Source organism: Patagioenas fasciata, chromosome 3, assembly GCF_037038585.1.
Source record: "Patagioenas fasciata isolate bPatFas1 chromosome 3, bPatFas1.hap1, whole genome shotgun sequence".
NCBI lineage: Eukaryota > Metazoa > Chordata > Aves > Columbiformes > Columbidae > Patagioenas > Patagioenas fasciata.
In genome coordinates, this window is record NC_092522.1 from 95132775 (window position 1) to 95159923 (window position 27149).

A 27149-nucleotide genomic window follows, 5' to 3' on the forward strand; every position below is an offset into this window, starting at 1 on the left:
AAATGCCTGTATATATTCTCCCATTCTCTACATTCAACATATACACACACACCATTTTTAACTCTTGTTGATGCAGCTCAATTCTAAGTAAGGGATTTCTACACAGCAAAATGCAATGCTGTAAAGAGATCCCAACCTTGGCTTGCACCTGAGAGCGTATGGCTGCCCCGGTGCTCTGCCAAGATGAATGCGTCTGACCGTGAAGTGGGATATTATACATTAGTCTGGTTAGGACACTACGCTGAAAAGGTTGTTCTGTGGTCAGGACCTGAACTGACATTTCTGCACTGCACAGATTTGATGGAAGAGCCCAGTGCAGCCTCCTTGAAATATTACTGATATTATGAATCTAAAGAGCAATTGGGCTGCCAAATTGGCCTGCAGCATCTTCAAGGAGCAGACAGGGGGATGTTGCTTGTATATTTTAAAATCAGTTCATAAAGCAGCCACACAGATGCACTACAGAGGATGGAAGGTTACTTCAGAGATGACAGTATAATATACTTATCATATTAAGCTTAATTAAAACGAAATGAAACATACCTTGTCTCCTTTAACTCCCGGGTCTCCAGGTGCCCCGTGCTCTCCTGGTAAGCCCTGGAATTAATAAAAATATAAATCTACACTTTAACAGCTATTCCCTTGAAGATTATCTAAAATTACAGAAGAAAATGTGTTTACACTGGATTATTTACTGTGCATTAGTACTGATCCAAAATGTTAAAGAGTACACGTTAATGAATGCTTCTTCAACCAAATATACGAATAATTTTTCTTTAAGTTGAAATGTAATAATCAAGATTATTTTCTGGACTCTATCAGGGTAGAATGGCAGAGACTGACAAGTTTATTTCCTAAATTTCAAAATAATTCCAAGTCCTGAAAAACAATATTTTTTTCAGGGAAGGCAGTAGCAGGTACAAACTTGAGTTTTAAATAAGTATCTCAACTTTTTGCCTATGAAGGGCTGCATGATTTCATACACTAGATGATTATTCACATTTGTATCTTAATAGCGTCAACGAATTTCTGCTTCTGCACATTACTTAATCCATCAAATTCCTTTAAAATGTTTTAGATATTTAATGGACAGACAAATATTTTCAGCAAAACAAATGTATTCCTTCCTTTCATCTAAACCTTCTCATCTTTCACATTTTGATTTTAACTTCAGTATTTTCCCTTGCCCTCTTCATGAAGGGTTTGTTATAAATGTGGAGAAGTGAAACAGACCAAAATATAAAGATAAGGTATTTAAATAATAAGGAAAGTTAAACTGTGTTCTCTTACTATGCTGTAACAAATACAGAAAATTTTTCCTATAACCCTTCAATGTTATTCAACCAACTATAGTGTCAAGCATTTTATTAAGAATACCAATAATTTCCACAGTAAATTATAATTGTCAAAACTGCTGAGATGTCCCATCCTCTTCACTACGCTTGGAGGACCCTCCTTCAGCAGGCCATGATATTGATGTTCGATAAACCTCATGTATCCTGCTACTGATGCTAGTTGGCCTGCAGTGGATCTGGATATTGGAGTTCACTTAAGGACTACTGAGATGAGGGATTTTACCCTTCTTAAGTATCTCAAACTCTCACTCTCCTTTGTTTCACTCTTTATGTTCATTGGGTCCTGACTTCCCTTTTGTTCGGAAGGATAGTTGCTCATCTGGGATGGTTGGGCAGCAAGTTGTCTTGGTTTGTGCTGTGCAGCTGCTCACAGTTACCAGCCTCAGGTGTTGGCAATTGTTTCCATGCATCACCCTAAACTCCACAACCTTCCCCCAGTTCTAGGACCTTTCCTTCAGCCAAGATCTTCCCCTTCTTCCTTGAGACAACACCTCTTTCCTTTCAGGAAAACTTCTACATTGGCACCATTTCTTCTTGCAGGTGCCCTCAGCCCTACAAGTAGTAGGCTTCTGCTTGAGAGTTCAAAAATCCAGGTTTAGACATTCTCCCATGGACACACACACATCCTCTGCCACCTGTCAGTGTTCACAAAATAATCTGTTTTTCACCTATGGCAGCCATAGAATGGCTTTAGGCACTTCATGACTGTGAGTGAGCCACTCCACAACTAAATTGGAATAGCAATCAACAATAATAACAATCTCTCATTCCACTTCCTGCAGAAGTATTTTAGTAATTTAATCTATCAAAGAGTAATTAAAAAGGGGATTTTCTGTTAGATTCTTTCCAACAAATACTTCCACTCTCTGGCTATAGATTTTAATATTGTCCCTAGTTTTAACAGAATTATTTCTTACTCTGACTATAAGTTTTACTTATCAATCTGAACTAAATGCTAAGATAATAAACATAATTGTTCATTCTGTTCATCTTACTAATCTTTACCCCTTTTACAAGAAGTAAACCAACTCAGAATAATACAAAACCATAGCCAGAAATAAGGAAGAGCATGTGTTTAAATCCTTGGGGTACTCCTATTTTCGCTGTTTCTTCTCACTTCATTCTACACACACTGTCCTTTCCAGTGCACAATATAACATTATTAAAACTTTGCTAGAGGTTCTTTCAATTTTCACCTACTCTTGTGAGATAAGAGTGATTTTTGTAGAGTTAATTACCTGTGCAGATCAATACTATCATCCTTACTTGTGCAGCTGGTAACACAAGGACAACAAGAATATAAGGAAACAGCAGAACTCTATCCTGGGCATCTCGTATTACTGTGCTTAGATGGCTGATTGCTATAGTACCACCCACAAAAGCAGCACCTATGATAACTTGGGCGGTATGGCTTCACTGGGTAACTGCTCACACACCACACTTGCAGTACATCTTAGTGAAATTGCACCATACATACCACTTCTCCTGGCAGTCCCCTGGGTCCAACAGGTCCTGGAGGTCCTTGCAGTCCCTGTAAAATGATATAGTACATGTATGACTTAGAAGACAATAAACCTGTTTTAATTCAGTGTGAAGGATTCTTATATAGAAATAAATGAAAACATCTGGCAATAAGAATTATCTTCTACATGGGTTAAGAAGTATAGAGTTCACTTAGTCTTCCTTAATCTAATGTTTAATCCAATAAATCTTTGTGACTAATACAGACAAAATACAAAGTATGTATACAAACCAAATATAAATAAGTACAAAGGCACAGCTTAAATGGAAAGACAAATCAAAAGGGGTAAAACAAGGAGATTTCGTTCCACAAGGGACAGATCTAGAAGTGATTCGTGAACTACATTATAAGTGCTCCTCTTTTTGGAATAGATCTCATCAGGAAGAATAAAGACCACTGAAGAAAAAGAGGATTGTGATGTACACATAAAAAGATGACTTAGTGCAAACTCTAATGATCCTTTGGATCTCTGTGAGCCTCTTCAGGAAGGTATACAGTGTGAAGGCAACCTAGATTTCCACTGCAGTAATGACAACTATTTCAGCAGCCCCTACCAAGGAGGGATGTGAGCCTCCAAAGAGCAGTCTAAGGAGTTAGAGTGGAGACTCCTTTCTAAAACCACAGTTTTGTGGACTCTGTAGCTGCATCTCTTCCGCCTGGGAATGTTTTGGTGATTTAAGGAACTTGGGTACTATCATATTCAACAAGAACAGTGTTGGGTAGAGGCTACATTTTCACAGTTTCCAATTCTATCTTTATTTGAGCCAATTCAAGACATCATGAGAGATCCTCATGGTGCTTCAGTTACTTTCTTCAAAGAAAGGCAATAACTACTACCTGCAGTCTTTAAACATAGGAACCACTGATGTACTGGCAGTGGTTACTCCTCGCCTCACTGGTGATTAAATGGAACACACCCAGCTACCAGGAGATTTGTAATTGCAAAATGAGTGCTCATATTCTTGAGTGACCAAATAACATTCGAGCTTTGCACAAATATTCCTTGCTGAGTGATGTTGAGATCAACAATAATTTTATGAAGAAAAGGTAAAATAGCCATGATCCATTCACAAACTTTTCATGTAAACTATTTGCATACTCTGCCCTCCCATACCAGCTAAAGAAGTAATTCTGAGTCCTCTTATACGACATACAATGCAATAGCTGTTCACACTTGTCACATACCATTGGTCCTGGATTTCCCATAAGACCAGGTGGTCCAGGTTCTCCTGTTTCACCCTAATGATATTGTTTGAGGAAAAAAAAAAAAAAATCAAAATTTAGTGTTTTATCTCCCAGCTATGTACACCAGTGATGCATATAGTGTGTACAAGTAAAAAAAATACCTTATTTCCTTTCGATCCCTCCATTCCAGTTTCTCCCTGAAAACAGCAGGTATGAGCATAAGAAGATAAAACTTTAACTAAGATCAACTAAGGTTTATTTTGCTACCTTAAAATATTGTAATATAGTTTGCAAATTTAACAAATATTCAGAAAGCATTAAAGAATTTCTGATGCCTTTTGTAAACTCAGGAAGGCATTCTTCTTTCAAACTAATTATGTTTGTATATTTTCCTACTGTTCTGAACAAAAATTGTTTGAAAACATCAACATTTGCTTAAGAGCTTCTCCAGTCTGAAGCCTGTTATTCGCCACTAAATCCTACTGGTGACAGAGATTTCATCTCCACAACCACACATTATTATAGTATGCCTTATTTGGGTTATTGTAATATGCTAACTGAGTATCTGAGCAACCTTCAGTCGTGTATTAACCAACACAATTAGCTTTGGTCAAATGTCACAAAAGAGGATAACAGTTAATTAAAAATAAGTGACACATGTAAAAAGACCCTTAAAGAATGCATGTTTTGAAAATATCCCCCAAAATTTAAAAAAAAAAAAAATTATGCACACATAAAATGGGTATAAGAAAACTGCCTGATGTTGAATTCCACACTGGAAACAGGTAAAACAACTAAAATAATAGAGTTCAGTCCACATATAATTTTGGGGAATAACTGAAAGAAAGAACCTTCAGGCAACAAAATAGCGTATACTTTAAACTCAGTTCAGGAACTGTGCACCAGCTACAGAAATGGTAAAGAACAGAGCATGTCTGCTTTTTTATTTATAACCTGTATGAAGCTGATGCACATGTAAGAAGAAGGCAATAAATATGCTATCCTACATAATGACTGAGTCTAAATAAAGTGTAAAAATAAAAGAATTACACCATGAACACAGAATGAAAATCAGCTATACTTACTGGATCTCCCTTGTCTCCTTTTTCAGAAGGCTCTCCCTACGGAAACACAGGAAAGAGGTTAACACAGATTTGTTTCAATTTTTTTTTTAACCTACATAAAATGTAAGTACATGGAATTCAAAAGTTTACTTGAGGAATGATGTTTATTTAATGACAAGATTGTGACATGCATGATCCTTTCAAGCAGAAGCACAGGGAAGGGTCAGGAACATGAACTAAAAAGAGAGTGATGATGCATTACAGCAACCTAAAAATCTGACAGCTTCTCAAACCCAAGTGCCTTACAGCACACAAAATCATGGATTTGATGTATTGACAGAGTAAAAAAGTTTCTGCCATTTGAAAACTGTTTATGCACAAGGATACAAACAAAGAAACCAGCCGAAAGCCTGAAAGCTGAATAGCAAAATGCCTGTTATGAGGAACTGGGTACTTTACATGTTCCTAGAAAAAACATAATATACGTCTATTACCAAGTAACATCCCTCCCCCTCAAATCTTTCTGGAAAATCTAAACTTTATCTAAAAGATATTTAATTAGGAATTCTCTTTACAAATTTTAATAATTTAAAGACTCCCACTTTTTCATATAGATCTGGAAGATTACCTTTGTAACTTGTAAAAGTATGAATGGCAATTAATTCATGAGGCAATTACTGATCACAAACTCATATAAACATAATTTTAAACTGGCATTCAGTAAAAGTCTGAATGTGTTTAAAGTTAAGGAGTTCATGAGCTGTTGGAACAAGGAAAATTACTTGCATACATAAATATTCTCTCAAGGGAAGGCCTGAGTAAATTAAAATTACTAAGGACATTCAGATACTGACAGGTTTTCCCAAACCCAAATATATTTTCTTGATCTTGAGTATATTTTCCAAAATTTGATTCATAATCAGTATGCTCAGCCACCTTCTAGTATCACAGACAAACACAGAAGGAATTCATTTACCTTTTCTCCTTTTGCACCAGTCATTCCCAGTTCTCCTTTTTGACCCTTTTAACGAAATCAATTCTATTTCAAACTTCTTATAATATAAAGCATGCAAATTAACCCCTCCTCTCCTCTAACTGTGCTTAGTTCTGTGTAAGACACAAAAATCTTAACTTTTCTGCAGAGAAATTTGAGATTCAATCACCTTCAAATTAACTTAAATCACTGTTTTCATTAGCAGATCTGCAGGATTCTCAATTATGCTGTGACAAAGCAGAGCATTTGCCTATTTTCTTCCAAGTTTAAAAGGCATCCAATTGTCAAAAATTCTTCCACTGTTTAAAAAAGACAGATACCTATAAACAACATACTGTAATGTGAAGTGGATTCAGAATTTGGCCTCCACGTAACTTTCATAGGATGACTCTAAGTAGTTTTGGTTCAGAAAGTCCCACTGTTACAGAGAACCTGCTTTAAATATTCATGATTTATTATGAAATTATTTTCTGAATTTTCACTTTCTTAGAGTCTTCCCCCCCCCGCAACCAGCAGGCCAGCTCATTTGACTTCTCAGTGTTCTAGAAGCCACACATAATTCTTCCTGCAGTTTCCCTTTCTCGCTATCATAGATCAGAGGAGAAAGGTTCACAGGCTGCACCTGCAGGAAGCCACAAGGAGTTGCATATTGAACTACACTGATCAAAGAGACAGTAATATCTAAAATCTATTCCTTCAAAGACCATTGTGATAAATCAAATAACAGATACTGTGTTAGGGTTGACAGAGACAGGTTAGATAGGCACTCTGAAAGTTCTCCAAATTTCATCAAAAAGCTTACAATGTCTCCCTTCTGGCCTTTAGATCCAGGGGTCCCAAGTAATCCTAGTAGCCTTGCATCGCTCTGGAATGAAGAATATGACCACAAAGACCAGAGAAAAGAACATGTCAACATTTATGTACAGTAACAATTCATTTACCACAACAATTTCCTGTAATTTACACCCATATAAATTCAGAAATCCTAATTTACTACTAGAAAGGGATAGTAAATGCCTATGCAGTACATCTAAGTAACATATTGCAGCAAAACATCCTTTGTCATGCATTCATACTCTAGTTAGGTGAACAGATGAACAAAAGCATAAAAGGGAAATGTCTATGTTGAATAGTGCTGTGCAAACCCGTGATTTTTTTTCTTAGCTCAGTGCAAAGAACGTATTTTTACACTTATTATTACAGTAAATTTATCAAGTATGTTAGAAAAGAACAATAAAAATTATTTCTTTCCTATGACAAGAACACAAGCTTTTTACTTTGGACCAGCATGAAACATGAAACAGAACCTATTTAAGTCTACTACAATAGTGAGACAGAAGGAGAGGGGATGAATATGATCAAACGGCTCCTCACACTGCTCCTCGAAGAAAACAGACAGATTTAAGGACCACGGGTTCAGGTTGTATACTTGCTCAGGTTATTATTGCACTGCATCTATTTACTCTTTTGTATGAGGTAAAGACAGAATAAAATACAAAGCATATGTTTTCCTCCTCACAAAGCCAGGCTCAGACTACCTAAGCGGAACATGTTTTTCTTTTAATGACAATGGAAAAAGCAATAAAACCAATGACCCTGAAAAATCAGCTTGGGTCTCGACTCAAGAAGTCCAAGCCCTAGAACACCTGCTACCGAGCTGCGTGGGACCTCTGAGCAAGCCAACCCAACCTCCATTGTAATGTTCCAGTTTCTGTATCTCTAAAATGGAAAAACATCATAATGAATAGAAGTGCCATTTACACTCTGTTAATATTTTCACAAGTTGATAGCTGAATATAACCTGAATAAAATTAATTATTGTTTTATAAACATTAATGTCCTGAAGAATCTTCTTTGGTGTTTAGGGTTTGTACAACTGTTACTACCCTAATTATCAACATCAGCTGCAGAGTAAGAGGCAGATACCCAAACAAAGGAACCTGGTAATTGCTGAGAAGTAGTTGACCACCACTTGACTGGGAGCAATTTATGTGTCTGTTATTATTTCTTTTGCCTACATGGAAAGAAAAAAAGGATACTAGACCAAATAATTATTTTTATGCTTTTTGCCTATTTGTAGGTAATTTCCTCTTTACAACAAAACGTTAGTAAAATATGAAAAAGAAAAAAAGTCTTAGAAAAGTAATGATGAATTATTCAAGAATAATCTATAATTATTATAAATTATAATGATTTTGAAACATTTCCTGAGCAGATTGTGATGTAGTTTCAATTGCTTTGTGTTGTGGTTACATTTTTATTTTTATGCGTTGGAAGACATTTTAGATTAAACTGATCTGTGTGCCCCTTCCAAAGATATTAAGAAGCAGGTTTGGCTGAAGTGACCTTTTATCTATGTACAGAAAACTGGTAAATAAAAAGATGACAAGCAGAAGCCTTGAAAGCTCAGGCAAAGGATGATAAGAGAGGCCTGAGAGTGTATAAACACAAATCATGAGGCACCATTTACCAGTCACTGGAGAAATGTAACCTGTAGAGCAGAATCAATTTCTTGGCATAACAAAGAGAACAAAATGCATGTATCAAACACATGCAAAGCATCTCATTTACCCTGAAAGTGCAAAAGACATACCACGAAGGAATATAATTGTTGTCACACACCTTGCAATAACAGGCACAAAGGAAGAATGAGTGAAGCAATGCTCCAGGTCTGTCTCCCACCCCATTATGGATCAATGCTACTACTTATCCTCATCCGGTTCCCCTCATCTTCGTTAAAGAAAGACTGCTGATCCTGTTTTGCCATTCGGCACAACCTGCTGCTGCAATCAGCAATTGTATTTCTACTGCTCTCTTTCACTGTATACATGATCAAGTAAATCATGCTTCAAAGACTTGCACTCTAGCCTCTTTACATGATAAGGTGATTGATACTGAGCCAGAAAACACTTGGTTGCAATAAATTATTTTAATACAGTGTGCAATTACAACTACTCATTGATACCATACAGAAATCAGAAGAATTGCAAATAATCTGCTAAGAAATAGAAAAATTATAGGGAAAAGTCATTATTAATTATGACGGGTCTTAAAATCTCTCTCACTGATCCCCCACATTTCTTGGTAGCAGTTTCCCATGATTCCTGGAAACATCAATGCAAAGCAACCATACTAATGTCCTCAGGGAAAAAAAAAAAAGGATATTAAAATCTCTATAGCAATAAAAATGAGGTCACAATTTAAACAGTTTAAAAAACCAAACTGAATTAAGACATTGTGAGATCCTTGAGAACACACATAAAATTGTGGAAAACGACAAGACCATTTCCTGTGGTTTAAGGAATCTCAAAAACCTCAGTATTTCACTGAAATACCATCTTCCAAATGCAAATAATTGAGGCATATTGCAAATTATATACTGGAATGTGAAAGATTGCTTGGTACCTCCAAGGCGTAGAGAGCAAAATCAGCACTCATCCTACTGTGTAAAAGTGTGGGGAAAAAAGGAAAGTTTCTGGTGCATACACCTGCCTAAATAAATAATCAATGGCAAAGTCAACAAGCTGTCCTTGTCGTTAATGACTTCTTTGACGACTTTGTCTTGTCCTTGATGGGAATACCCCATTCCCATAATAAAATATATAGAAAATAATATGTTTGCTGTAGCAGTTGGAGACTTAAGTTGACTATAGAAGGACCTAAACATGTAGTTACAGAAAGTTTGTGTATTTAAAACCTGCTGCTTGGATCAGAAAGCCATCTCCTCTCTAATCTAAAACCAAACAGTATTTCCCTGTTGAACAGTTAATTGCTCATGACAGAGTCATTAAAATCTTCAAGCTAGACAGCTGAAGGAAGAATAAAGTTTGTAAGCTCTACAAGATTTAAAAGATGATTAATTTACTGACACAGAGCAGCTGGTCTACATTTTTCCAGAATATTGTTAATTAGGAAATGTAAGACACTTTAGGAATTCTTAGACCCTTACAATGACAAGAAAACTGATTTTTGGAGACAGATGCTTCCCTGTTCCTGAAGATCAACACTGTCTGAATTTCCTTCTGCAGAATTAACCTTAAAGGGTCTATCAGGATAAAAGAGATTAACAGTCCAGAGGTGGGGAATGAGTTAAAATAAATACGGTATTGATAGAGGAGACAGGACTGGTATCAGTGAAAGCTGTCCTTGATAGGAAAAAGAAACTGGGAAGAAAACGGAAGGTATAAACCCAAAATACAGAAAACTTCAACAGGTGCATATGAAGTGGCAAACCAAAACCAGAAAGTGTCCAGGTACAAAAATGTCCCTGTCTAGAACAGCATATAGAACTATGCTTGATTCCCAGTGCATGTTCTAAGGTGATATACTGTTTTGGAATCAATTAAATATCAGAAATACGAGAGAAATCACTTCAGTGATAAAAGTAACTGGAAAGATATGTTTGACATGAATTTCACTCCAGAATCCCTTTTCAAAAAAAGATTTTAGTACTCATTTGGGTGTTTTATATAAGAAAAATATCCTGAATTCACCTGCATCTTAATACTAAAATAAATGGATGCCTTCCAGGTCTGACCTGCATGACTTAAGGTGTGATACATGCAGCAAGCTTTGTATTAAGCAAATATTCCTGTAATAGTGCTTCATCAGTCTTTGAATAAAAAATGGTAAGTTATGTACCCACTTTAGCATCAATTAAGAAAACTTGCATGATCTTTGAATTATGATCCCTTAAAATGGCAAACACTACCACCACTTAAATTATTTGTAAAATCAGTGGCAAGAATTTAATTTGCATGGAACACTGTCCTATACAATTTAAATATTTTCTATGAAGTTCTTGTAGCTGCAGGAGATTCTATATGATATTTTTCTTAGTCTATAATACAAACATAAGGCAAATTTTCCTGGATTGCTAGCAGACCTTTAAAAATTATGCATCCTTGTCTTTGTATTCTACTCTTAGGATGACAATAGAGTAGGTCAAGAAAGAAGAAATGTCACATATGGTTTAGAGCAATCAGGTTTACAAGTGCGGAGCTGATGCTTTACACTAACAGTTAGGTGGTCCCCCCACCTCCTTTTTGCGTTATACCAGGCAAAAATACATGAGTGGAAGATGGATGGGAAGTAAGACACATGGCAGTAGGATAGATGGCACAGTAGGTATGTGACTGGAGTGTGGAACGAGCCTATCCAGGGATGCAGAAAGGGGACAGGGAAGGATCTGCCTTTGGATTGATTTGGAATGTGGTTCACAGGGACCAAAACCTTAGGTACTTCTTAGGCATGAACACACACGCACACACACTACATCAAATCTCCGTACCTCATTAGAATGTGTGTTCAATGAATCCAGAATTCCTTTTAGTCCAGAAGGACCCTATATGGAAAAACATGCATCAGACAGTCATTTTGATTGAATTTACGTTATGTTTACATACCCGTATTCAAAGAGCAGTGGTCACATAAAAGGGTTTAGATTTTTATTTGATTACACAGTAAATTGTTTCCTGTAAGTTCATTTCTTTTTTTCCAGGCACAGAGGAGAAGGAGAGTCAGTTTCTAAACTGCTGAGTTTTGAAAAGTGGCAAAAAAAAAAAAGATAGCTACTCTGAGGATGCAAAACCCAAAGGTGGTGTCTTTTGGCTCCTATGTAATCATATTTTGAAGTTTTCTGACAAAGCATTTAAATTTGCTGTTATGATTTGCATTCTGACAGCAAAGTCTTCTCTAGCAAGATGCATCTGCTCTGTAGGAGTGCACAGAATGGCAAACACAAAATTTTCCCACATGTAGAAGATCATTCTGCAAAACCCTGACGGCTCTCCTTACCAGTAAAGGTACTTCCCTGGAGGTACTGAACTTCAAAAACATGAGATACAAAACCCTGATTTTGATTCAACAGACAGACTGCTACTTCCTTGGGGAAAAAAATCCAATCTGATGGCAAGTAACTAATAAAAGAGAGACAATCACAAAGTTCCCATGGAGTATGAAGGTATAAAAAGCTAGGAAGACAGCAGCCAAAGTGAAATCAAATAGGTAAAAGTTATTAAAACAGATGGCTAAATCAGTAAGACCTGCCATAACATAATTGCAGCATACCAAAACAAGACAGGTATGTTCTGAGACTTTATCACTAAATTACGAAATATGATCCTACATATTTTACTGAGATTACATGGTTACAGAAATACAGTGGCGCTGACATATTAGGGGCCATTAGGAATTTTCGGAAACCACATGAAACATAACAGGTGCCTCGCTCCCTCTTTTATCCCCAACATCAGAAGAGATAAAAAGGCATAAATTATTCAATTCATTTTATTTTGCAAGTGAATTGTCACTTCAAAATTAAGTAGGAAAATAAATATAGTAATGATGTTTTGACTGAGATTCTCATCAATTAATTTCTGAAGTTAATGGAAGAATTTTTACTTCAATATCTGTTCTGGAAATCCAGAAGTGGAACGGAACCATGACGACACTGCCTGGTTTTTAGATATCTCTGCTTCAATTCTGTAATCCTGTAGTGTCAAATCCTTGAATCCAGATTCTGTAATCTTGCAAGCAGTCAAAACCAATAATTTATTCTTGTCTCCCATTTTCCATCCTGTTGTTTCTTTTACTGTTTTTCCACAAACAAAACCCCTGCAACCACACAACCCAGGAATGACTGAATGCTCTATCTCCCACCAACCCCAAACTCTCAGATATTATTTGTACATCAAATAAATAATTTTTGACAAAATGGAAAGTCTCTGTACATGTCATAGCTTTGAAAAACAGACATAACCTCAAAAAACCTCAGAACTGTCTCGTGACCAAGTCAGTCAAGGGGAACTTAAGGCATTTGGGTTGCACTCTCGACTATACCACAACCTTTATGTTACCAGAGGTTAACCCCCTCTCTGGTTTTAGTCTTTCCATTCTCAAAAATTGACACACATTTAACAATTTTATCTTTCCATCAATCTTTCTAAAATAAAATTAGTAAAACAAGTGTACAACGACAGAAAATACTTTTATTGAAGTGTGTTTTCCTAGTCTCTTCCTTCCCTTCCATGCTGTTTCTCTCCACTAACATAGCTGCATAATACACTCTGAAGTCTCTACAGACAAAAAAAGAAACAGTAGTATCGGTTTGCAAGTGGAGAACAATGAAATTAACTAGAGTTGAGGAGCTGCTGTACAGGCAATTTCTAGCTTTTGAATGAGAATTTTGCACATCTGCCACTTCAGATGTTTCTCGGATTTGATGCTTTGCAAACACCAATGAAAAGCTGACTTGAGCGGGGTTTCCTTTTTCTTTTTTAATATCAAGTTGTGTAATTGAGAGATGCAAAGCACACAAAGTCTACAGTTGTATGAATAAGAAAAGAACTGAAAATGCATCCTGATTGTTTTCCAAAATTACAAACAGGTTTCAGATGTTATTTCTATAGACAAGGCAGGAATAGAAACACAGGTGCTTAAAAGGAAATAGCTCCAAACTGTGAAATTACTGGGGTTTATAATATACTTTTCTCACTTAACTTTTATAGTCCGTCTGCATTTCTGTAAAGATGAGACTGCTGAAAATGTCTACCCAGTCTTACAGTCCATGCAGTAAAATGTGTAACAAGTAAATTGCACTGGTTGTATCTCAAAAACAGGCCATTTCAGAGAACTGCAAGTGACTCAGTGTAATCACTTGTATCTATCTATTCCAGATCTGTGGCTGCCTGCTAAAGTAAAATACTGTTTTTTCTTATTACTACAACGTAAAAACCCATGAAACTCATCAGTGCAGATGTGTGATACTGTATAAATATTCCAAAGAGCAAATGAAAAGAATGATGAGGGCATGACGCATGCCACGATAAAATATGTTAAATAAATCACATTTTTATTTGGATTTAAAAAACTCAAATGCATAGAAACAAACAATCTGGCCAATCCTTGCTGGCCATTCCCAGCTTACCAAGTAAGCATTTCCAATATTTTTCAAAAAGGCAGCTGAAAGTCCAGGAATACCAGAAATGCTACTGACAATTTTCACTTATCATTGCTGTAATTTTCTGTTTATTGTAATTAACTGATAACATTCATTCACTTTCAAAATATTGGTAGAGGAATGACAGTATTTCCTGAGGCAGAGGAAATGAGATTTCCAAGGCAAACTGCTGGCTACTTATGATAACTACTTTGGTGGCCCTGACATACATGCTGAATAAAAAGAGACCAAAAGCGTATGGAACTAAATGAAGAAATTCAAATAGACTGCGAATATCTTCACCGCCTCAAATGCAACACAAACAAAAATGAAGCACTATTTTAATTCCAGACTTTAAAGAGTAACACAAATCTAATCTTCCAAGCAAGAATAGTCGTGAAGATAAAAGTTATGAAGTTCAGCCCCTAGAGAAGGTGAATGATGAACTAAATTATGAGCTTCCAGGGCTGCAGCATTTGTGAAATAAATCTATTCTGGTTGCAAACACTACCTTTGGATGCGTTGTTAGAAAACAGCATGTTTACGAGGATGAATAATTGTGACTGCAGTTTATCAACCTGTGATTTGGCAGATCCAAATTTTATTTCCCGGCTCTGCAACAGACTGATTCTTGGACAAGATGGCACTTGTCTAAATCAGGTAGTCCTCATGCTCTGCAGCTTTAAAAACCAGCACTGACAGCACTTCCCTCCTGCCAAAGAGCAACACTGGGCAGAAGTCACACTCGGACTCACCCCAAAGAACGCTGCTGTACTGGGAGAAGTCTGTAGCACAACTCTAGCTTGGCACTCTCTTTATTTTAAAAACAATCTGATGTCCCACGAAAAAGAGAACTATTCAGAAATGGAATTCCTTCAGTCATAACAGTTCCAGTAGAGACAGAGAAAACTGGGACAGAAAATATAAAGTTAACCCTAAATGGAGAAATCAGTAAACCCCCTTTTTCTGCCCTCTCACCTATGTAAATAGAAATACTTACCTTCTGATTTGTGTATAAGTAAAAAGAGAAGTAAAAAAAACCAACAACATGTCCCTGCCGCAAGCCCCAAACCTCCCACAAATGACCATAATATGTAAAACAGTGCCAGACATCATGAAGCTAAGCAGGGCAAATAGAAAAATAAATTATCTTCTCTCAGAAATCCAAACAAAACCAGGCAGGTAGCAATTCTGCAACCCTAGACCACCAAAGCATTTCCTCTAAGTGAAGAGTGGAAAATTGGGCCTGTGAATCCCTAGGGTAACAGCATACAAATACTAAGTTCAGACACTTTCCATACTTTTGCTTTTAAATACGGGAAAAAAAAAAAGTGGTGGAAACTAGAAAGCCAATGTGTTATCCCTAAGCAAAATAATCTCTGGTCTGCTGGTAACTCGTGCTGTGTTGCCAAGTCCTGTAGATATTTTTGTTAGCAGCTATGGGAGAGGAAAGCTATCAGCTCAGTTCTGCAGTCAGATCAAAATGCTGTACTTACAATCTCACAGCTTCCTACTATGATTGTATTTCTTTTTGTTTCGTAAAATCAGCATTTCATTTTCAGCGAAGAACCATGCAGAGCAGGATAACAGCACGTGAAAGAGACAGTATCTCTTTCAGAAGAGTTCAGAAGAAAATGCAAGCAAGAAAATCTCTGTAATACATTCGAAGGGCACAGAGATTTTGATTTCACAATAATAATTTGCAGAATGCTGCTGAGACTGAAGTGAATCATTTATTTAACAGAAGCTTTAAATTGCTCTCTAGGATCTTTAAAAGGGGGGAAGGGATCAAAAAGCACTAGAGGGAGCTGGTGTTCTACTTAACCCATTTGGATTCCTTGTTTTCAGTACAAATTGTTAGCCACTGGAGTGAGACCAGTGTGAGCACACATCTCAGCTCTCCAGTACTGAAATAACAGAACAGTACTCAAAACCAACATGAGACAGCAAGGATGCAAACCACGAATTCTGAACCACAAGGGAATAACAGAACATTTCAAAAGTCTATAATATTTAATAAACCTTAAAAATTACTAAAAGGAGCTGGTGATATCATCTGGGTATGCTTACAGAAATACTTTTTATAACCCATGAATAAAAATCCTCATTGCCTCCTCGCCTTTTGTGGGCACAGCATTTGCTCCACAAGGAAAATGACATAAAAGAAAGGATAAGGGGGAAATTACACAAAGGAAAGGATACCTGGAAGAAGTTGCATAGAAGAGACCCATTTTATTACAACAGAGTGGTTTCATCACTACCTGCCAATAGTTTTATGTTTCTGACACTGATACTTGTTTTTAACTGAAGATGTGAAGATGATGTTAAAGGACTAGAAATTTACAATTAACATCATTTTTTTTGGGAAAAAAAAAAAAATAAAAAATCCTGAGAAATTAGGTTAGGGAAAAAAAAAGACAAGAAGGTACTGAGAGAGGGTTAGAAAAATCAGATAGTCTTATCTTTTCAGATAAGAATAGAAATATGTTATATTTATAATTTTATTAATATTAATTTTATTATATTTATAATTTTATTAATTTAATTACTAAAACCTCACACTGCTTAGTAGTGCACAATTTAGAGCCCTTGTGACTGTTCAGAATGTGGTCTCATAATCCCTCCCTGTCCTTTTTTTTTAGGGTTGTCCTTTACACTAAATCTCCCAAGTATTACATCCCATCAACTGTTCACTGACTTCTTCCTCAAGGAGGCAGAATTCTCCTTCTTACAGGTTGTTTGTGTCATTGCTGAACACCTGCCTGCTCTTCTAATATCTAAATTAAGTACTTAATCTCACGGCATAAACTGATAGATAAATTAGGTAAATTTATTGATTTCAAACACACAGTGTGTGTAGCTACTCCAACAAATAATGACGGCATCTCCCTTTTCTCAAATACTTCTTACTCTTCTGAAACACCAACCAAACATCAAACTTACTTTCTCTAGTTCATTTTCAGTCAATGGTCAATCTGTTAAGCATTCTGTACCCTGTATATGCCAAATGTGAGACAGCAACCACCCTGCAGGTGTGACAGTTCTGTCACACTTTGGAGAGGCCAAAGTAAAGGCTGACAACATATCCATGTGCCACTAGCTGCTATTAGAAGAGAAAAGGTAATTGGAAGCACAGTCTAGCAAAATTTAATACATTTTGAGCCTTGAAAAAGAGAGGAGGAATGATGGATCATGTTAAAGTCTCCTTGGTATATACAAGCTGTAGCAATTTAAATATGGGGATACCGCAAATACACACTAACAGGTAATACAGCTTTTAGTGTGTGCTTTTTCTATGCATTATATTCTCAGTCTTGGAAGAACACAAGATGCTGGTGAAGCTGTCTCCAAAGTAAGAACTGTATCAAGCTAGTTATACCAGAAAAAAATACCTTTAACCACAACAGGAATGCTTTTCTGCTGTGTATTGCTAAGCTACAGAGCTCTTTGTACAGATGCAGCCATTCTGACAAAGCTGAGCATCCCGTTTGCTCTACGAAAATCTGAAACAGACCTCACTAATAAAAGTGCAATTTAGCCTTCACTCAGAATTTCTGGTATGTCTGTCAAGGATCATACATCTCCACAAGCCTGACCTGTCGGCAAATCTATGATGGCAGAAACCTGTAACAGAACAGCAGCTTTTCACTGGGTCACAAAAAGCTAAGTAGATTAGGTCTAACATTGAGTTCTGCCATGGTGCGTGGTTTTGTTTTGGTTTTCCTTTTAAAGGTCATTTTTGCCATTTGTATTAAGCAAGATTCTGCATCACCCCTTTCCTCTGTTCGCACTTCTGCAGTCTGCAGTACTGGTTCAGCATTAGGAAGCCCAAACTGTACGAAAGACTCAAATAAGCAAGGCTTCAATATGGCTATAGGCAGGGGAGAAGGGGGAGAGGAAGGGATTTGTAACTATTTAGTTTTATGCAGCATAAATGAACTCCATCATCAGCTCCTCTTTGTGAACACATTTGGCACGGAAAGGGGGAGAAAATACAAAATTTATGCAGTTTTGGGTTTAGATGAGTTTAAGTGACATCTGTTTCATTTTACTGATTGTATCTCATGCAACAGTCCATAATTCTCTTCTCTACAAATAAGACTAGCTTTCCCTCAAAGTGAGGTCGAAGAATAAGAATCAAACATTCTGATGTGGAAACTACTGGCCTTTACCTATTGCAGGTAAGCAGAAAAAGGAATTATGAAGTCTTTGTTTGATACTAAGAATGCAAAGCAGTAGAAGTTTACTTAATCCACAAATTGTTGCTTTGTATTTGTGTACAACATTTTTGCAATACAATATATATGGAATGTTACAAATATGATCAAATCTTCCTCTACCAAAGGAATACCATATTCATTCTAAGGTAAAATAGATCCATGCCTGACTTCAAGTTTGGAATAATGTATCACTTAAAAATAAATAAATAAATACCAAACTTCTTAGATCTGAGCTAAATCCTTTAGTGCTTCAGATTACAAATCCTTCCATAGAGTAATGTATTTCTTAATCTCTTTAATTCTTCAGTAAACTCATTTGAACTACAGCTGAGTGCTCATTCCAGTGCTGGGTGTAAACCCTCCCACCATTTAGAGATTTGGCACATGCTTCACACGGTCCTTCATCTTTCAAATTATCCCTCCGAGACAGAAATTATCCCATCTTCTGAAGAGCATCACGCATTTTAGAAAGCGAATGAATGCACAGTATTCACATTTAGCATACATGGCCAGTCTTTGAAATGACAGACAATTTCTGCTTTCTCCACTGAAGTTTGCGTCTTATTCTTTCCCTCCTGTGTAGTCCCTCATTTTTGTGGACCCAGTCCTTTTATCTTTGCGGTATCAAAAGGCTAGCAAGAGTAGCTGTTTGACACAGCAGAGTAAACAAACATCACTTGTTTTCAACTGTAATTATGATCATATAACCTGCTACGAAAATGCTAACAAAGTTCCACGATAGAGTGAAAATTTCCCATTCCTCTCATTAGTTACTCACAGGAGGTCCCGGTGGCCCCGGCTTTCCTGGGAGGCCTGGTTTGCCTCTCCTTCCCTGGAAACAAAAAAGAACAACAGAAACTTACAAATGCTACAGGTAGTGACTGATTTGGAATTAAAATTTTGTTTAAGAGAAGATTTATTGCCTTGCATATTAGCAAAATATTCAAAAACTATCCAAAATGAATACTCTCAGTCACTGCAACACCATCTAATTAGAGTACTTTTAGAGTTGTTTTTAATAATTATGACAAACTATATTTGCATCACTGTAACATTTACTGTCTCAAACATGAGCGCACATTGACAGGGTTATAAACAGGGCATCTTGATGAGGTGTAAAGAAATTATATTTTATCTAAATATACCAGAGCTTGCGATGTTAAACTGTGCTGCTGGACTTGCACAGTAAGTACATATGTGCAATATAAGCCAATTAACAAACATCCATACCCTTTTCCAGGATATGATAACAAGTAGAAAAGTTAGTGATTTATTTGCAAAAACAATTCACCTTCCTCATGCAATTACTACCATCTGTGTTTATAATGTCCATGCAAAATCATTTGTATTAAAACCTAAGGCCCATAAAAGGCTACTTAAGTGAATGGGAGATTTTCCACTCAGATTCTAAAGAAACATGCACATGTAAATATTACAATTTTTTAGTACAGAGCTCAGTTGAACATCTGTTGGTTTAACATATGCTTTTTTTTTTTTTTTTAAGGAAGATCAACATAAAAATTGAAGTAATTTACAGTAGTTTACATCTTTATTGACAAGCGGAAATCTGAGGCACATTTTTTAGAAACAACAGCTAAGAACAACTAATATTTAGGTGTGATGAATTACAAAAATGTATTATATCCATTACAATCAAATTTTTCGCTTGTGTATAGCAAATGCAAATTAACAAAAAGCATTATGGGGATGTCCTGGTGAAAACTTTCTTGGCTTAAGAAGTTAAAAAATGAAAATGCTTGCTGACAGCCTGCAGTTAACACATAGGGGTATTTCTGTAAGCTATGATCCCTGCTTCTGAGTTTTATTAAATGATGATCTCACACAAACTGCAGCAGTAATCTAAGGAACAGAAAGTGAAATCTCAGCTTCGCTCTTTCCAGGTGAGAGCCCTGATCTGTAGGAAACCCCTCTCATGCTCTGCATCTCATGAATCTTGATCTGCGCTGAGGGGAAACAAGATGATGACAGTAAGCGTGGAAAAATCCCTCCTCCTCACACCCTGCAGCTCATTGGGGTAACCTCTTGCCCAGATGCCTGGGACACTGCTGAGAAGCAGGAGGTAGAGATTTGGAGAAGAACATAACACGTACACTGTCACCAGGGTTTGATGAAGATTCTCAGCCAGTCAGTGCATTTTAAGGGCAGCATGAAAAAAAACAAAAACAAAACCAAAAACAACCAAGCACCTCAGCATATTTGCAGTGCCAAATTCCTGGGTCTTAACTAGCTGAGACATATGTTATGTGCTGAGCTGTTTAATCCTGCCAGTACTCGCACATGCAGGGCTGTAACTGGGGCAGCTGCTCAGGGTAACTTTTCAGAACCGAAATACAGTACAAGGTGCCTACACTGGGCTCAGGACTATACTGTCCCTTACCAGCCACCCCCAGTATGTCCTCTGATGTGTTGCTGACACTAAGCAGCCCTGAGATGACCCAGAGCTGGGAAGTCACCTGGGCTAGGAATGGCCCACAAAAATGTTGAGTTGTTTTTAATTTTGATCAGTTCACTGATTCAGTTCACTGGGCAACTGAGTAGCTTGCCTGGCCTTAGAGACGAGACAGGACTGCGAAAGGCGCACACACATGAGGAAAGGGGGGCTGCTGTTAGCTACATCCAGACTTTTGTGCTGATTTCTATTTCAGAAATACAGTCAGAAACTAACATTTCCTGGCTTTTTTTGAAAAGCAGTAAACTTTCCTTAGAAAGTATGGAAAACAGATTGAGAGGCAATGATGTAAGTAATAAACAAAGATAAATTGCTTCATACTTTTAAAATAGTCCCTCTGAGTTAAAATGATCTATACTGTTGACTTCTTGAAGCACCTTCCTTTTCCTGTTTGGACTTATTTAAAGTATCCTGAGGATGACACTTAAAATCTCAGCAGTCTAAACAAAGTATCAAGGAAGTGTCAGGAGGAAGAAGGCAGAGCTTTGACTGGCAGACACAACTGTGAACAAGGTGTTAATTACACAGGAAAACATGCAAGATGTCGGGAAGGCAATTTTATCTCTATTTACAAGATGATCCAAAATGTGATTTATGACATATTACAAAGCCAAAACTTCACAAACTTTCTGTAAAATCAGTAATTTTAAAAAAAAAAAAAAAAAAAAGGGGAGAAGTTATTTTTCACTGTCATTTATTAATAACCAGAACACCTACTCAGTGAAACACAGAGAAAACACTTTGGCCTACCTTTCATATGACCATTACATTATTAGTCATTATACTATGTGCCATGTTTGCAAAAATCCTGTAGAATAATCACACAGATTGGTATGAAGTATTTGCTTTTTCTAGAGGAACAAAAGTCCTTTTAATTTTTTTTTCCTTAAAGACACCCTTCTAAACTGTCTGATATTTTAATTTTAACACAGAAATACATATAAGGGCACTGCCTTTCAAACACAGATTTAAATGTGAGGGATACACACAACTCCATGTACTTGCCAGCACTCCTGCTTCGCTCTGACTTCCCAGCATCAGTATGGAAAGAATTAAAATATATCCTACAGTAAGAGCGTAACTAGAGAAAATGAGTCTATGTTTTGTTTAGGATAATTAGAAGAATTAGAAGAATGTTTTTGATAAGCCCATTATGGCCTTGCCTTGAGCAGACTGTGAGCCAGACAATGACTAAATATTTACAGTTTGATCCTGAGTCTTTCTTCTGGCAAGAAAGAAGTGAAAAACATCTCAGTGTCTTCTCTGGTTCATAGAGTGGGTTAGTGGAGAGCCACGTTTCTCATCTCCTGCTCCAAAGTGGGTCTTAACAGCTCCTGAAGAGCTTCGTTTGCTGCTGTACTGCTGGGCATAGGCCGGCAGCTGGCACAGGAGCACCATTACCTTAAATTAGTTGAGTTCACTGAACAAATATTAAGGTTCTAAAACTACTCAAAATATAAATAAATGTTGTAGGAACCACATACTTCCTTTAACTATACAAAAAACGCCATACCGCTTACACTAACTTTAAAAAGATAAGTGCTGTCAACAAGTTGTCTAATGCTACTCAGAATAATATCTAAAGAAAAGAAAACCAAAACACTTGCTGGTTATTTCTTTTGTGCTGCATGTATTTTTGTTGGCAAACAGTGCATTAAGAAGTTGTCTGAGTGTTAATGATACTGTATCCTGTCCCCTTGACTCATGAAATATCTGCTCTCAACTAATTTGGACAGTCAGCTACTTTGCTCTTTTCCATAGGAGAAACTTCAGCTACAATTCACACACAAATCGTTCAAATAACTGCTTGTTTGGGGGCAAAAAAAAAAGATAAAGTATTAAAAATAAAGTAAATAAGAAATTACGTGCTTCAGCAAACCCCAGCTGAGTGCCTAAGTGAAGTACACGGTCAACTGCACTCTTTATTCCTCTCTTCCTTCATCCTTTCTGTTAATCAAAATGACTTGATGAGCTTTGCCTCACATTAGATGGAAAGTTGTTCAGAAGAGAGGATCTGTGCATCCTTCTGTAAGCTTGTGCTCTGATTCTAACCGCCACCCCTTGGCACTGCTGCAGGTCCAACACACAATGCAAGAATTCAAAGTCTATACTGCAACCCCTGCTGTATCATGTTGCATTCATCTATTCACGTACCTCTAACTATAGAAGAGTAAGATTGCTAATCCTAGTGTCTAAAAATAAATTGCAGATTATTTTAGGATAAAATTGAGCAGATTTATGTAGGAACGCTGACACGATACATAGAATTAATAATTTAAAGAACCCACACTTGAGTATGAAGGGAAAAGTTCCTAGAATAAGCCCGTGAGAATTTTCAAGGGAAACCGCTAATTAGCAGTTCCTGAAACACATCATCACATTTCAAAACAGGAACTAGCTCTAGAGAAAGAAGGAAGCTGGGCTTTAAAGTCTTAACTACTGTAGTTATTATGCAAGATTAATGAGCCTTATGTAACTTGTTTGCCAAGCTAAACTAAGATTCTTTCGAATAATCCTCAAAATCAGACTGACGAAGGGGCAACTACACCCGAAGCAGGAGGCAGGTGGAAAGTCAGGACCCCTGTCTCAGAGTGCCCAACCCATGGACACCCTGCCAGCCCCTTGGGCACCTAAATGCAGTCATGTGAGTGGAGCTCGGGGCAGTTAGAAGAGTATTATTTTTCCAGATACCCAAAGTTGCCACCCAGCAGCCAGACAAGTCCCAGTGCCTACACTAATTCAGAGTACAGAAAAGAGGCTTTCCTCTGTCTCAGTCCTCTAAGTTGATATGCCTAGTGTCTATAGACTTCCTAGTTTTCCCTCTCTCTCTGTAGCTACAAGCCAGGGCTCCTGGCAGCTCACCTGGAGCCTGCGGAGTTCGAACCAATTCTAAACCAGGGGAAACCCAACCCAGCCCGTCCCAGCACTGGTCACAGTCCTCTACTCCATGGTTTACCACAAAAACCCTGCCACGTTGCCATTTTAGGTGAAGACAGGCAGACATCACATGGCAGTATCGGTAAGAAAGCCAGTTCAAGAGTTAATTGAAAACAGAAGATTAGAATTAATCATGAAAATCGGAGCAATCACCCACCCAACGCAGTTACACAACAGTGTGCATCTATCGATTGGTTGTGGGACAGGAGGAGGTTCTCCACGACCCAAATCAACTATGTGACAGTTCACAAAGTGAAAATTAAGTGAAAATTACAAATCTACAACAAATGCACAGTCTGAACACCAAGTCATTATTTTCCACTGTGCATTTAGCCAAAGATCTAGTGAAATTTAAAGAGAGCTTTGACATTTAACCACCTGACTGCACAGTTGCCGTTATTAAAAGTTTTGTCATTAACTTTGGTAGTGTCACTATTGCACAAGATTTTTTTTTAATCCTTCGAAATCTTATAGTATGGATATTCTCATTCCTAAACTAGAAACCTACATTGCAGTCAATGAAATCTTTTAAACTTCAGAAATACAGCATTAGGACTTGAACATAAAATTCCTTTTTAATCCTATTAACCTTGGCCTTGAGAATGTATTATGGTAACCAGTGTATTACAAATTAACCTCTGTATTAAATGTTAAACCTGAATAAACCCCCAGGAAATAAGTCCAGAAGGCAAGAAATTAAGCCGTTTACAGAAAACAAGTCAAAGCCTGCCTCTCATATCCCACTAAAGCCTTTCACAGAAACATGGCTCACAGAAGAACAGAGCACACAGACCATAATCCCTTTTTTCAGAGAGAAGTCACCAGGGAGCTCCTTGCTAAGGCAGGAGCATTCCTGCACTCAGCCTTGGCTTTCTAATTTTAGGAATGATTTCAAATAAACTCTAGTTTCTTTGTATTAATTTTTTTTTTTTGGTATTAATAAAACGCTAAAAGAAAGCACCTAGTCAGACTACATAATATTATTCAAATGCATTTAACAAACATGAAAAAAAAGTCCTCAAACAGAAACAGTGCTGCCAAGAAGTGAAATGCCACAACCTATTTTGCCAACAAATCCCTACAGAAAATCCATAAAAATTTTTCAGGTGTATTCACAAAAGTGGATTTTAAATTCAAAATTACTTTGCAGAAATATTTTGGAACTACATTTAGATATCTTTAGAATGAACACCTTCATTTTAAATTATGAGAAACAATTTCCTATTTTCTCATGATGCTATACCTTTTGGTAAGAGACATTACAAGAAAGTTTGATAATAGAGTATTTGGAAAGGAGCCTGAAAATTCTAAATGAGATCTTAAAAGTGAAATAATTTCTGCTATTCTTTTAAAAGTTAGATTTTTCCATTAAAAGTTAGATTTTTATTTCGTCATGAAAAATAACACAGAAATTTAAAAATGACAGAACTATTATCTAATCGACAAATCTGTCTTCAACATTCTAAATTAGAACATTTTATATCCCATTGTTAAATGTCAAAGTGGGAAAAATAGATTTTTTTTTTTAAACTCTATCCTACCTTACTGGTTATTTACTTTGCCTTTAAGGTAGATACATGATGGTAGAAAACCTGAAAATTATCTCCCTCTTTTATATCAACAATTTTTAGACTGTTAAATACCCAAGCAAAGGAACATAGAATCATATAATAGTTTGGGTTAGAAGGGACCTTCAAAGGTCATCCAGTCCAACCCCCCTGCCATGAGCAGGGACATCTTCAACCAGATCAGGTTGCTCAGAGCCCCGTCCAGCCTGACCTTGAATGTTTTCAGGGATGGGGCATCTATCACCTCTCTGGGCAACCTGGGCCAGTGTTTCACCACCCTCATTGTAAAAATGTTCTTCCTTATGTCTAGCCTGAATCTCCTCTCTTCCAGTTTAAAACCATTACCCCTTGCCCTGTTGTAACAGACACTTTTAAAAAGCCTGTCCCCATCTTTCTTATAGGCCCATTTTAAGTACTGAAAGGCCTCAATAAGGTCTTCCCAGACCGTTCTCTTCTCCAGGCTGAACAACTCCAACTCTCTCAGCCTGTCCTCACAGCAGAGCTGTTCCAGCCCTCTGATAATTTTTGTGGCCTCCTCTGGTCCCTCTCCAACAGGTCCATGTCTTTCCTGTACTAGAGGGCTCCAGAGCTGGACACAGGACTCCGGGTGGGGTCTCACCAGAGCAGAGGGGCAGAATCATCTCCCTCCACCTTCTGGCCACGCTCCTTTTGGTGCAGCCAGGAAGTCCAATCATATCCTGGGCACATTGCCTGCCCATGTCCAATCTTTCATTCACCAGTACGAAGTCCTCTTCAGCAGGGCTGCTCTCAATCCCTTCATCCCTCAGCCTGTATTGATACCAGGGGTTGCCCCGACCCAGGACCTTGCACTTGTCCTTGTTGAACATCATGAGTTTCACATGGGCCCACTTCTTGAACATGTCCAGGTCCCTCTGTATCTTGTCCCTCAGGCGTTTCAACTGTCCACCCTTCAAATCCATACCTCTCCAATTTAGAGAGAAGGACATCGTGGGGATTGTGTCAAAGGCTTTACAGAAGCCCAGAGAGATGACAATCTGTAACCCTTCCTTTGTCCAGTGACGTAGTTACTCCATCGTAGAAGGCCACTACGTTGGTCAGGCAGGACTTGCCCTCAGTGAAGCCAGGCTGGCTGTCCCAAATCACCTCCCTGTCCTCCATGTGCCTTAGCACATCCTTCTGGAAGGATCTGTTCCATGATCTTCCCAGGCAGAGAGGTGATGCTGACAGGTTGGTAGTTCTCAGGGTCCTCCTTTCTAACCTTTTTAAAAATGGGTGCAATGTTTACCTTTTTCCAGTCACCAGGGACTTCACCTGACTGCCAAGACTTCTCAGATATCATGGAGAGTGTGTTGGCAACTATATCAGCCAATTCCCTCAGGAACCTGGGATGGATCAGGTTCCATGGACTTATGCATGTTCAGGTTCCTTAAGTGGTCATGAACCAGATGCTTACTTACTGTGCAAGGGACTTTGCTCCCCTAGTCCCTGTCTTGCAGTTCATTTTCCATTCAAGAAGTGTGGGAAGAGAGCTTGCCAGTGAAGACTGAGGCAAAGCTGTTGAGTACCTTCTCCTAGTCCACTATTACCAGTTTACCAGTCTTGCTCATCAGGAGGGCATGCTTCCTCTGACCTTCTTTTTCTGGCTGACATACTTGCAGAACGTCTTCTTGTTATTTTTCGCTTCCTTTGCTCCAGCTGTGCCTTGGCCTTCCTGACCCCATCTCTGCACAACTGGGCAGTGTCCCTATATTCTTCTCAGGATCCCTGTCCCTGCTTCCAATGCCTGTGAATTTCCTCCTTGCCCTTTAGTTTGACCAGCAGGTCTTGACTTAGCCACGCCAGCCTCTTGCCCTCCTTACCCAATTTCTCACACCTGGAGATCGAAAGCTGTTGTGCTCAACAGAAAGTGTCCT

At 37.7% G+C, this 27149-nt stretch overlaps 1 protein-coding gene across 10 annotated transcripts in view; it reads right to left on the minus strand.

Annotated features, from left to right (window-relative positions):
* The window catches only part of COL19A1 (collagen type XIX alpha 1 chain), a 189340-nt gene that overhangs the window by 38667 nt on the left and 123524 nt on the right, over window positions 1–27149 (minus strand). For all 10 annotated transcript variants that reach the window (XM_065835269.2, XM_071806921.1, XM_065835270.2 and 7 more), the window contains 9 exons: window positions 19058–19111; window positions 11411–11464; window positions 6923–6985; window positions 6103–6147; window positions 5148–5183; window positions 4224–4259; window positions 4063–4116; window positions 2833–2886; window positions 544–597 (listed from right to left, as the gene is read on the minus strand). In XM_065835269.2, coding sequence (XP_065691341.2) covers window positions 544–597; window positions 2833–2886; window positions 4063–4116; window positions 4224–4259; window positions 5148–5183; window positions 6103–6147; window positions 6923–6985; window positions 11411–11464; window positions 19058–19111 — 450 coding nt within the window. The remainder of the gene's footprint in view (window positions 1–543; window positions 598–2832; window positions 2887–4062; window positions 4117–4223; window positions 4260–5147; window positions 5184–6102; window positions 6148–6922; window positions 6986–11410; window positions 11465–19057; window positions 19112–27149) is intronic.